General features: G+C 52.9%; 1 protein-coding gene across 3 annotated transcripts in view; it reads left to right on the plus strand.

Annotated features, from left to right (window-relative positions):
* LOC130209041 (plexin-A1-like) overlaps positions 1 to 12,500 on the plus strand; it is a 37,982-nt gene that overhangs the window by 20,397 nt on the left and 5,085 nt on the right. For all 3 annotated transcript variants that reach the window (XM_056438566.1, XM_056438567.1, XM_056438565.1), the window contains one exon: positions 8,673 to 10,043. In XM_056438566.1, the coding sequence (XP_056294541.1) occupies positions 8,868 to 10,043 (1,176 nt within the window). In that variant the 5' untranslated portion in view covers positions 8,673 to 8,867. The remainder of the gene's footprint in view (positions 1 to 8,672; positions 10,044 to 12,500) is intronic.

Genomic DNA, 12,500 nt, shown 5'->3' on the forward strand with positions numbered 1-12,500 from the left:
GGCAACTTGCCAATTTTCATGCCATAAACCTTCCCACTAAAGGTCAAAGGTGACCCGTCTCCATTGAGTGATGTCATGCGAGGCGTGATGTGACACTCAGTGTGTGTGTGTGTGTGTGTGTGTGTGTGTGTGTGTGTGTGTGTGTGTGTGTGTGTGTGTGTGTGTGTGTGTGTGTGTTCGGCTCTCAGAACTGGTCTCCACTTAAAAGTGAAGGAGTATTTTAGTCCTCTAATGAGACTCAAAGAGACAAAAGGATTTCACAACAATGGATCAGCTGCTCAGGAACAGCCTCTCACTCTGTCACCGGCCCTTTAATGCATGTTATGTGGTCACCGGCCCTTTAATGCATGTTATGTGGTCACCGGCCCTTTAATGCATGTTATGTGGTCACCGGCCCTTTAATGCATGTTATGTGGTCACCGGCCCTTTAATACATGTTATGTGGTCACCGGCCCTTTAATGCATGTTATGTGGTCACCGGCCCTTTAATGCATGTTATGTGGTCACCGGGCCTTTAATGCATGTTATGTCACCGGCCCTTTAATACATGTTATGTGGTCACCGGCCCTTTAATACATGTTATGTGGTCACCGGCCCTTTAATGCATGTTATGTGTCACCGGCCCTTTAATGCATGTTATGTGTCACCGGCCCTTTAATACATGTTATGTGGTCACCGGGCCCTTAATGCATGTTATGTGGTCACCGCCCTTTAATGCATGTTATGTGTCACCGGCCTTTAATGCATGTTATGTGGTCACCGGCCCTTTAATACATGTTATGTGGTCACCGGCCCTTTAATGCATGTTATGTGTCACCGGCCCTTTAATGCATGTTATGTGGTCACCGGCCCTTTAATGCATGTTATGTGGTCACCGGCCCTTTAATGCATGTTATGTGGTCACCGGGCCTTTAATGCATGTTATGTCACCGGCCCTTTAATACATGTTATGGTCACCGCCCTTTAATGCATGTTATGTGGTCACCGGCCCTTTAATGCATGTTATGTGTCACCGGCCCTTTAATGCATGTTATGTGGTCACCGGCCCTTTAATGCATGTTATGTGGTCACCGGCCCTTTAATGCATGTTATGTGGTCACCGGCCCTTTAATGCATGTTATGTGGTCACCGGCCCTTAATGCATGTTATGTGGTCACCGGCCCTTTAATGCATGTTATGTGGTCACCGGCCCTTTAATGCATGTTATGTGGTCACCGGCCCTTTAATGCATGTTATGTGGTCACCGGCCCTTTAATATATGTTATGTGTCACCGGCCCTTTAATGCATGGTATGTGGTCACCGGCCCTTTAATATATGTTATGTGTCACCGGCCCTTTAATGCATGTTATGTGGTCACCGGCCCTTTAATGCATGTTATGTGGTCACCGGCCCTTTAATGCATGTTATGTGGTCACCGGCCCTTTAATGCATGTTATGTGTCACCGGCCCTTTAATGCATGTTATGTGGTCACCGGCCCTTTAATGCATGTTATGTGGTCACCGGCCCTTTAATGCATGTTATGTGTCACCGGCCCTTTAATGCATGTTATGTGGTCACCGGCCCTTTAATGCATGTTATGTGGTCACCGGCCCTTTAATGCATGTTATGTGTCACCGGCCCTTTAATGCATGTTATGTGTCACCGGCCCTTTAATACATGTTATGTGGTCACCGGCCCTTTAATGCATGTTATGTGGTCACCGGCCCTTTAATACATGTTATGTGGTCACCGGCCCTTTAATACATGTTATGTGTCACCGGCCCTTTAATGCATGTTATGTGTCACCGGCCCTTTAATGCATGTTATGTGTCACCGGCCCTTTAATGCATGTTATGTGGTCACCGGCCCTTTAATGCATGTTATGTGTCACCGGCCCTTTAATGCATGTTATGTGTCACCGGCCCTTTAATGCATGTTATGTGGTCACCGGCCCTTTAATGCATGTTATGTGTCACCGGCCCTTTAATGCATGTTATGTGGTCACCGGCCCTTTAATGCATGTTATGTGTCACCGGCCCTTTAATACATGTTATGTGGTCACCGGCCCTTTAATGCATGTTATGTGTCACCGGCCCTTTAATGCATGTTATGTGTCACCGGCCCTTTAATGCATGTTATGTGTCACCGGCCCTTTAATACATGTTATGTGGTCACCGCCCTTTAATACATGTTATGTGGTCACCGCCCTTTAATGCATGTTATGTGTCACCGCCTTTAATGCATGTTATGGTCACGCCCTTTAATGCATGTTATGTGGTCACCGCCCTTTAATGCATGTTATGTGTCACCGCCCTTTAATGCATGTTATGTGTCACCGGCCCTTTAATGCATGTTATGTGGTCACCGGCCCTTTAATGCATGTTATGTGTCACCGGCCCTTTAATGCATGTTATGTGTCACCGGCCCTTTAATGCATGTTATGTGTCACCGGCCCTTTAATGCATGTTATGTGTCACCGGCCCTTTAATACATGTTATGTGGTCACCGGCCCTTTAATGCATGTTATGTGACACCGGCCCTTTAATGCATGTTATGTGACACCGGCCCTTTAATGCATGTTATGTGTCACCGGCCCTTTAATGCATGTTATGTGTCACCGGCCCTTTAATGCATGTCCTCCAGGCTGCTCTACATGGGGGGAGGAGAGTCAGCTGGAGGAGAGAGGAAGAGGAGGGGAGAGGAAGAGGAAAGGAAGAGGAAAGCAGGAACATTGAGATTCCTCAAGAGGGAAGAGGAGTAGAGCGTCAACGTCCTACAGGAAGTGATCAGTCACATTCAGTCACATGCACTTCCTGTTTTGATCCCACTGGCATCCTCATTGGAGCTTATTGACGGAGAGAGGGGAGGGGGGAGAGAGAGAGAGAGAGAGAGAGAGAGAGGAGAGGAGTACCCCCCCCCCCCCCGTTGCTCTAGAGCTGCTCAGCCAACCGATCTAATGAGGAGCTGCTGCTGACGCCCCCCCCCCCCCCCCACACACACACTGCTCCTCCTCTTCTTCTGCTCCTCATCTTCTTTTCCTCTTCTTCTGCACCTCCTCCTCCTCTTCCTCCCTGTAACTCTTGAGGTGTTCGTCTCCCATCCGACTCGTTCTGCTTTATTTTCTCTCTCAGTTCGTTTCCAACGTAAACTCAGAGGGACACAACAACCGTTGGCCGACCACACACACACACATACACACACACACACACACACACACATACACACACACACACACCCTGACACACAATGCGCCGGTAGTCGTCATTCTGGACCGACCGGTCCACCCGGCCTCCTCTGGCAGCGCTCCAGCGCCGCCGATCACGTCATCGTGTCAGGGATTCTGAGGGGAGAGGAGAGGAGAGGAGGAGGAGCTGCAGGCTGAGAGTCTGGTGACCTGGATGAGTCTATTAGGAAAGGATTCAAGGATTCAAGGCGACAGCATCCTCTGGTCTCAGTGGTGAAGCCCTGGAGCTCCTCATGCGGACGAGAGGCTTTTATTGTGAAGGGCTCGGCGGTCTGAGTTGAAGTGCTGTGGCTTCAGTCATGTGACACTCGGGTGACGAGCTGCACATGTGTTTGAAACATGCACAGACTCCTCTCCTCGTCTCCTCTCTCGTCTCCTCTCCTCTCCTCCTCCTCTCCTCTCCTCCTCTCCTCTCCTCCTGTCCTCTCCTCTCTCCTCCTGTCCTCTCCTCTCCTCCTGTCCTCTCCTCTCCTCTTCTCTCCTCCTCTCCTCCTCTCCTCTCCTCCTCCTCTCCTCTCCTCTCCTCCTCCCCTCCTCTCCTCCCCTCTCTCTCCTCCTCCTCTTCTCTCTCCTCTCCTCTCTCCTCTCCTCTCCTCCTCTCCTCTCCTCTCTCCTCCTGTCCTCTCCTCTCCACTCTCTTCTCTTCTCCTCTCCTCCTCTCCTCTTCTCTCGTCTCCTCTCTCCTCTCCTCCTCCTCCTCCTCCTCTCCTCTCCTATCCTCTCCTCTCCTCTCTCCTCCTGTCCTCTCTCCTCCTCCTCTCCTCTCTCCTCCTCTCTTCTCTTCTCCTCTCCTCCCCCCCGACCTGTGGACATTCATTTGGCTCACAGTCATGTGACACGAGCCAGGCGGCGGCCTCAGAGCATTTGGAGGGTGCGGTCGCAGCCGGTGATGCGGTGGCTGGTCCTCCCCCCTCCTCCCCTCCCCTCCTTCCCTAATGGAGGGAGATGGATCGTGGGGCGGTCCCGGGTCGATGGGGGAACCGGCCTCGGACCCAGCGCTGTCGATCCAGCCGGGCCGACATTTATTCTCGTTTCTAAGCTGGTTCCGGACAATGTCGTCCGGTGGCGAGCAGACGGGCCGCTGCCCGGGTCTCGTGAGCGTGTCGAGCGTGATGACGAGGAGGAAGGCCCGGGTCACACGGCGGGCTCTGTGATGTAAAGGGTTCTGGGTTTGGGTCGGAGCGGATCGGAGCGTTCTCTGGACTTCATCTAGTTTTGAACTGGATTTCATCCCCTTTTTAATCCTCTTCTCTGTAACTCCTCCTCCTGCTAAAGACCTGTTCTCTGTTGGCGGTCGACACGAGTCCCAGAAGGGGGCGGCGACCTTTTTACGGCGCCATTAAAACCAAAAGGAGGATTCTTTTCTCCTCTTCAACCGAGAGGATTTTACAACAAGCAACGTTCTCCGGCCCACCCCGAGCCCCCTGGGGGTCACGGGGTCAATCAAACTCACGAGTGGAGGGTGAGCGAGGAAGAGAAAGGAGGAGGGGGGGGGGGGGTAGTCAATAGGCTGCATTCCAATATGGTGACCTCATCACGAGGAATGCTCTGTTGGAGCAGGAAGGACTCGACGCGTCTCTGACATGTGATCACACATGTGCACTTGTGTGTGTGCGTGTGTGTGCGTGCGTGCTGACCTGAGTTGAGGGGGAGGGGCTTGTGAATTTTTGTGACGAGCGTTGTGCTGACTCGAGTCGTGGGGAGGGGGAGGGGCTTGTGAATTTTCGTGGCGAGCTTCGCCGCTGCCCTCCACGCGGCGGGTTCCTGACGTATCTGTGCGGGTGCAGTTTAGCTTTAGGACTTAAACATTCAGGAATTTTTTAATTGTTGTTGACGACAGGAGTCATCACTCATCCGACAGATTCCCGTGCGCATCACTCTCCGGTCCAGGCTCCGCCCCCAACGTTGTCAATCTATAACGAACCAGTCTGACGGCGTGCTGGGATACAGGATGCTACATTAGCCAAGGATAAGGACGTTGGAGTCGGTTTACACATGAAGAAAAGGAACGGAGTGAAACCCGGGGACTCTCGACGCTGCTTCAGCGTGCAACATTAACAAGCAACATTATTTAATGATGTAATTCTGAAGGAGACGATCTGCGTCTCCGTGGAGGACGAGTTCAGCCAATGAGCTGCTGCGGCTCGCTGTCAGCTGCTCTCTTCACGCCGAGCGGCGAGCGGCCAGACGAGAGCTGTTACTGTGTGGCCCTGACCTACATATCAACTACCTCCTCTCTCTCACACACACACACACACACACACACACACACACACACACACACACACACACACACACACACACACACACAGGATGTGTGATGGAAAGACCCATTCGCACAAACAGTCGAGAGATTAAGAGTAAACCAATAATCTGACGGAGCTCTGTTTGTGTCTCTGTTTTGTGTAGGTGTCTGTTTGTGTGTCTGTGATTTTTTTATACGTCTGCTGCTTCAGTTCGTTTTGATGGCTGGAACGAACTGAGAGAAGAAACAGGGAGAACATGGTGTGTGTGTGAGAGAGAGTGTGTGTTAGTGCATGTGTAGTTAGAGAGTTTAAACAATCAGTGCGTCTTGTATTTGGGCTTCTCAGCGTTCTACGAGTCATAAACGAAGAACCGAAGATCGGTGGAGAAAATGGAGAAACATCCTCTCTCCCACATACTTGTAATCGCAGCCCCGTGGGGACCTTGCCTCGGAGGTGTCATGTGAGGACACGCTTTCTGAATTGAATAACAGCATCATTCTGATCCCAGATGTTTGTTGGAGGGTCCTGGGAACCAACATATTCACTAAATATAAATATTTGTCAAATTTAGAAAGCTTCATTTGAGAACAACACACACACACACACACACACACTGGTGTCTGAAGGAACGTCTCGTCATATAACACCGTTTACCTTTTGAACACACGAGGGTGTGTGTGAGTGTTTATTGTCGCGGGGAAAGAATGTGTGATTAAGCGCCCACAGTCTGTCTCCTGTCTCAGAGAGGCAGCTGTCTCACACACGCACACACACACACACACACACGCACACAGGCACACACACACACACACAGGCACACACACACACAGGCACACACAGGCACACACACACAGGCACACACACACACACACACACACACACACGCACACAGGCACACACACACACACACAGGCACACACACACACAGGCACACACACACAGGCACACACACAGGCACACACACACACACAGGCACACACACACACACACAGGCACACACACACACACACACACACAGGCACACACACACAGCACACACACACACACACACACACACACACACACAGGCACACACACACACACAGGCACACACACACAGGCACACACACACAGGCACACACACACACACACACACACACACACACAGGCACACACACACACACACACACACACACACACACACACAGGCACACACAGGCACACACACACAGGCACACACACACACAGGCACACACACACAGGCACACACAGGCACACACACAGGCACACACACACAGGCACACAGGCACACACACAGGCACACACACACAGGCACACACACACACACACACACACACACACACAGGCACACACACACAGGCACACACACACACACAGGCACACACACAGGCACACACACACACAGGCACACACACACAGGCACACACACACACAGGCACACACACACAGGCACACACACACACAGGCACACACACACACACACAGGCACACACACACACAGGCACACACACACACACACACACACACACACACAGGCACACACACACACACACACACACACACACAGGCACACACACACACACACACACACACACACACAGGCACACACACACACACACACACACACACACACAGGCACACACACACAGGCACACACACAGGCACACACACAGTCACACAGGCACACACACACACAGGCACACACACAGGCACACACACACAGGCACACACACACACACAGGCACACACACACACACAGGCACACACACACACACACAGGCACACACACACAGGCACACACACACACACAGGCACACTCAGTTATCCATACCACGCACTGGGTGTCAGAGTGGCAGTTGTCCCTGTGCACTTATTGCCCCTCCAGCTCTTGAATGTGCGTGTGGTTATGTGTAGTTGTGTGTGTGTGGTTGTGTGCGTGTGGTTGTGTGTGTGTGTGGTTGCGTGTGGTTGTTTGAAAAGGGGCGTGGTCTAAATTATTTATGTCTCGTTTCATGTTTTTTTAACGCTTGTTTAATATTTTTATGATTATTATAATACACAGACACACACAGACGGATACACACACACACACACACACACATACAGACACACACACATACAGAGACACACACACACACACACACACTGATTTACGTTGGCACTATTAACTGAACTCAGGACTTTTTACGCCTCCAGACTCTCCGGTCAGCTCGTTGCCCGAGTTCAAGGAAGGAGGAAAGGAGGGAAGGAAAGGAAACGAGACACCGAAGTGTACAAAGCTGCTCATAGTGCTCGACCTCTGGAGAAGTGGTCTGACCTCTGCTGACCTTTGTCTCGGCTCTAAAACTTTACTGGCGCTCGCTCATATTTAGGATCCTCTCACCGCTCGATGTCGTGTTTATTTTATTGCTAATAACAATACCTCCTGTGTGTGTGTGTCTGTGTGTGTGTGTGTGTGTGTCTGTGTGTGTGTGTCTGTGTGTGTCACCCATCCCTCCTTCCACCCATCCGCCCCTCAGTGTGTCGGGGGATGGTAATCCATTTTTCCCCCCGTATGCAGATAGTGGCGTTGAGATTAGACCCCGTGAGGATTAAGGCTCCGGGGTCCTGGCCCCCCTTCCCTCTTACCCCCCCCCCCCTCTTCTTCCCTCCCCCGGGACAATCTCTCCAACCTCTGGAGTGTGTTGGTTGCCGGGTGGAGGGGGCAGATTAGGACGAGGCCCCATTAGGTTGGTGTCCTGTAATTTGCATGAACATAATTATTGTGTGTGAGGGAGGAGGAAGTGCCCAATTTGTGGAATTTCAACGCAACCCCCCGTTCTATTCTCTTCCCGCCACTCTTAAGCCAAATAAACAAAATGAAATATGGACCCCTCCCTCCCTCCCTCCCTCCCTCCCTGGGCGTGGCTCCGGAGGGGAGACGGCTCATCGTCTGGTTCAGAACCAGCAGGAGGGGCCTGAGGGCCCGGTGTGTGGACCCCTGGACCCTCAGGCCCCCCAGCAGAGCGCCGGTCTCCTCTGAGATCTGCAGTCAGGATTAAATCCAGACTCGACTTTGAAGTTATTTCTTCATCTCTTGGCGACGTCGGCTCGATGCTCCTCCTCCTCCTCATGTTTGTGTAATAATCCGTGAGTCTTCTCTCCGCCTCTCTGGCGTCTCGTTGCTCCGCCGCTCACCGCGTTCCTCTCTCTCTCCTCCAGGGCTCCGATGACGACGCCCCCGATGACGCAACGCTGACGGCGGACCAATCGGAGCATCGCTCGCCATCCTCCAGCGTCTTCTAGACAGGAGCGTGGAACACGAAGAAAACTGACTTGGGACCAGCACTGGTGCTCCTCCTCCTCCTCCTCCTCTCTTCATCCTTCCCTAAGCCCCGCCTCCTAGACGCCCCGGTCATGCGTGCCCTCGCTCCCCCCGGCCAGGGGAACTCGCTCCTCCTCCTGCTCCTCCTCTCGGGGCTGCTGCTGCTCCCCTCCGCCTCCGGAGGCCGCCCGCCGCCCAACAACGAGTTCTCCCCCGCCGAGTCGGGCCTCACGCACCTCGCCGTCCACAACAAAAGCGGCGAGGTCTACGTGGGCGCCGTCAACTGGATCTTCAAGCTGTCGAGCAACCTCACCAAGCTGCGCAGCCACATGACGGGCCCGGTGGCGGACAACGAGAAGTGCTACCCGCCGCCCAGCGTCCAGTCCTGCCCCCACACCCTCGCCGTGACCCCCAACGTCAACAAGCTGCTCCTGGTGGACTACGCCCACAACCGCCTCCTCGCCTGCGGCAGCGCCTCGCAGGGCATCTGCCAGTTCCTGCGCCTGGACGACCTCTTCAAGCTGGGCGAGCCGCACCACCGCAAGGAGCACTACCTGTCCAGCGTGGCCGAGTCGGGCACCATGTCCGGCGTCATCATAAGCTCCGCCCACGGCTCCGCCAGCAAGCTGTTCATCGGCACGCCCATCGACGGCAAGTCCGAGTACTTCCCCACGCTGTCCAGCCGCAAGCTGACGGCGAACGAGGAGAACGCCGACATGTTCGGCTTCGTGTACCAGGACGAGTTTGTGTCGTCGCAGCTGAAGATCCCGTCGGACACGCTGTCCAAGTTCCCGGCGTTCGACATCTACTACGTGTACAGCTTCAGCAGCGAGCAGTTCGTCTACTACCTGACGGTGCAGCTGGACACGCAGCTGACCTCGCCCGACGCCAGCGGCGAGCAGTTCTTCACCTCCAAGATCGTGCGGCTGTGCGTGGACGACCCCAAGTTCTACTCCTACGTGGAGTTCCCCATCGGCTGCACCAAGGACGGCGTGGAGTACCGCCTGGTCCAGGACGCCTTCCTGGCGCGGCCGGGCCGCCGGCTCGCCGACTCGCTGGGCGTCGCGGAGGACGAGGACATCCTGTTCACGGTGTTCTCCCAGGGCCAGAAGAACCGCGCCAAGCCGCCCAAGGAGTCGGCGCTGTGCCTGTTCACACTCAGGAAGATCAAAGAGAAGATCAAAGAGAGGATCCAGTCGTGCTACAAGGGCCACGGGAAGCTGTCGTTGCCATGGCTGCTCAACAAGGAGCTCGCCTGCATCAACTCGGTAAGCTCCTCCTCCTCTTCCGGACTGCTGACGTACTGTCAGTCGAGGGCGTGCGTCACATTTTATGATAAGATGTTGACGTCGGAGTCGGTGGGAAGTAAAAACCTCCTGAATATACACGACACAAGAAATGTCCCTATTTATCAAAGCAGTGTTTTTATCAATGAAGATAACATTAAATTAATCATAAATATAAATATATATCTAAACATATATTTATATTTATTTATCATTTATATATGAATCTGTATATATATATAAATATTTATAGTTATATATATATATATATTTATAGTTATCTATAACTATATATATATTCATATATTTATATATGTATATATTTGTATAAATATCCTCCTCTCTTCTGTGTGCTGTTAATTGAATCCTGGTCCTCTCGTCATGTTTCGCTTCGCCGGGTTCATAAAGAGTGAACGGATTCTTCTCTTTCTCGCTTTTTTTTCCTGCCCATTTTCGACCTGGACACACACACACACACACACACACACACACACACACACACACACACACACACACCATTCCCCTGATGCAGTGCGCTGCTTGGTAACAATAGTCTTCTTTACTCAGGTGTGTTTTAAGTGAAGTCCTCTTCACCTCCTTCCTTCCTCTCTTCCACCTCGTTGTCTTCTTCCTGTTCTCTGGTTGTCCTCGTTCTTTTGTTGTTGTTGTTGTTGTTGTGCTTTCCCCCCTTTGGGCGCCGTCACACTGACAATAGCTCTGAGGCCAAAAGGTTGATCGTCTCATTTATTTCAATTAGACCTTTGACCTCCGGAGAGAGAAGAAGAAAAGAAGGAAGGAGGCAAAGTGGCCGATCAGCCTCTCTGTTCTTTTGTTCTTTACTCTTCTATTTATTGGATTTGCCGGCGGCCCGGCGTGTCCCCGTCGGGCCGGTTGTCATGGCGACTGGGTTACTCTCACTCATGTTTTACCACCACTTAAAAACATCCTCACCACCGCCGCCGTCCCGGAGAAGCTGTCGGCACGGCAACGACGACGATGCAATGGCCTCAGAGACGAGCCGATTGGCTGGCTGACCCCACGACAGCAGCGACGCTCGAGGGGTCGGCCCGCAGGTCACCCCCCCCCCCCTGAGCGACCTCCACATGTGACCTCCTACGCCCGCCGTGGTTCTCTGCACCGGTTGGACGGCGAGCGCGTCCTCGTCCCTCCGGCTCCTCGCCGCTCCGCCCTGTCGACCTCTGACCTCCAGCCAGATGTCCCCTCCCTCTCCAGGAAGCCAGACGCTCACCTCCGACCTGAGCGGAGCCGCGTGGACGGAGTGGGAGCGGCTGCACGGCGTGAGGGTGGAGGTGGAGTGACCCGGCCATAGTTGTGTGTGTGTGTGTGGCGGGGGGGGCGTGATGGAGGAGCGGCAGCCGCTCCGCTTGGCGTTCATATTTGTGCCGCTTCATAATTCCAGGCCTCCGGCCGTCGTCGTGGTTACGGACTCAACGGAAACACAGAAACACAGAAACACAGAAACACCAACGCCTGGCCAGATTAGAAACCGCTCCGTCATAAACAATGTGTCTGGACACACAGAGTGTGTGTGTGTGTGTGTGTGTGTGTGTGTGTGTGTGTGTGTGTGTGTGTGTGTGTGTGTGTGTGTGTGTGTGTGTGTGTGTGTGTGTGTGTGTGTGTGTGTGTGTGTGTGTGTGTGTGTGTGTGTGTGTGTGTGTGTGTGTGTGTGTGTGTGTGTGTGTGTGTCACCCCCGAAGCAGCCTGCAGGAGAGTGTAAAGGAATTTGAAAGAGGGCGTTCGGAAGAGAGTTAGAGTGAAAATAACCGAAACAGCCGAGGGAAGGAGGGAGGGAGGGAAGGAGGGAGGGAGGGAAGGAGGGATCAACATGTTTCCCAGAGCTGAACTTTAGCAGCGACTGTCCCGTCACAGAGATCATCGTCTGGAGCAGGAGGAGCAGCAGGTTCTCCTCCTGCTCCTCCTGCTCCAGGAGGAGGTGTTGTGTTTCACGTGAGAGCAGCGAGTTTCAGCCTGTGGATAGAAACATGAATGGAGGCCCATGAGGCTGCAGGGACGAAGAGAAGAGGAAGAACGGCGAGAACGAAGGGCGGACTGAGAGAAGAGGAAATGATTCACCACCAGAGAGGAGGAGGAGGAGGAGGAGGAGGAACGCTGGCTGCTGCACAAATTATATCACCTTGTCTGTGTGTGTGTGTGTGTGTGTCTCTGTGTGTGTGTGTATCTGTGTGTGTGTATCTCTGTGTGTGTGTATGTGTGTGTGTGTATCTGTGTGTTTATCTCTGTCTGTGTGTGTGTGTGTGTGTGTGTGTGTGTGTATCTGTGTGTGTGTGCTCACGATGTCATACACTCTGTGATCTTGTGTAACTCTTAACTTATTAGTAGCAGACCTTTTGAAGTAGGTGGTTTCTCTCTCTCTCTCTCCCCCCTCTCCCCCCTCTCTCTCTCTCCCCCTCTCCCCCC

The sequence above is a fragment of the Pseudoliparis swirei genome, chromosome 18 (assembly GCF_029220125.1).
Source record: "Pseudoliparis swirei isolate HS2019 ecotype Mariana Trench chromosome 18, NWPU_hadal_v1, whole genome shotgun sequence".
In the NCBI taxonomy this organism is placed as follows: Eukaryota; Metazoa; Chordata; class Actinopteri; order Perciformes; family Liparidae; genus Pseudoliparis; species Pseudoliparis swirei.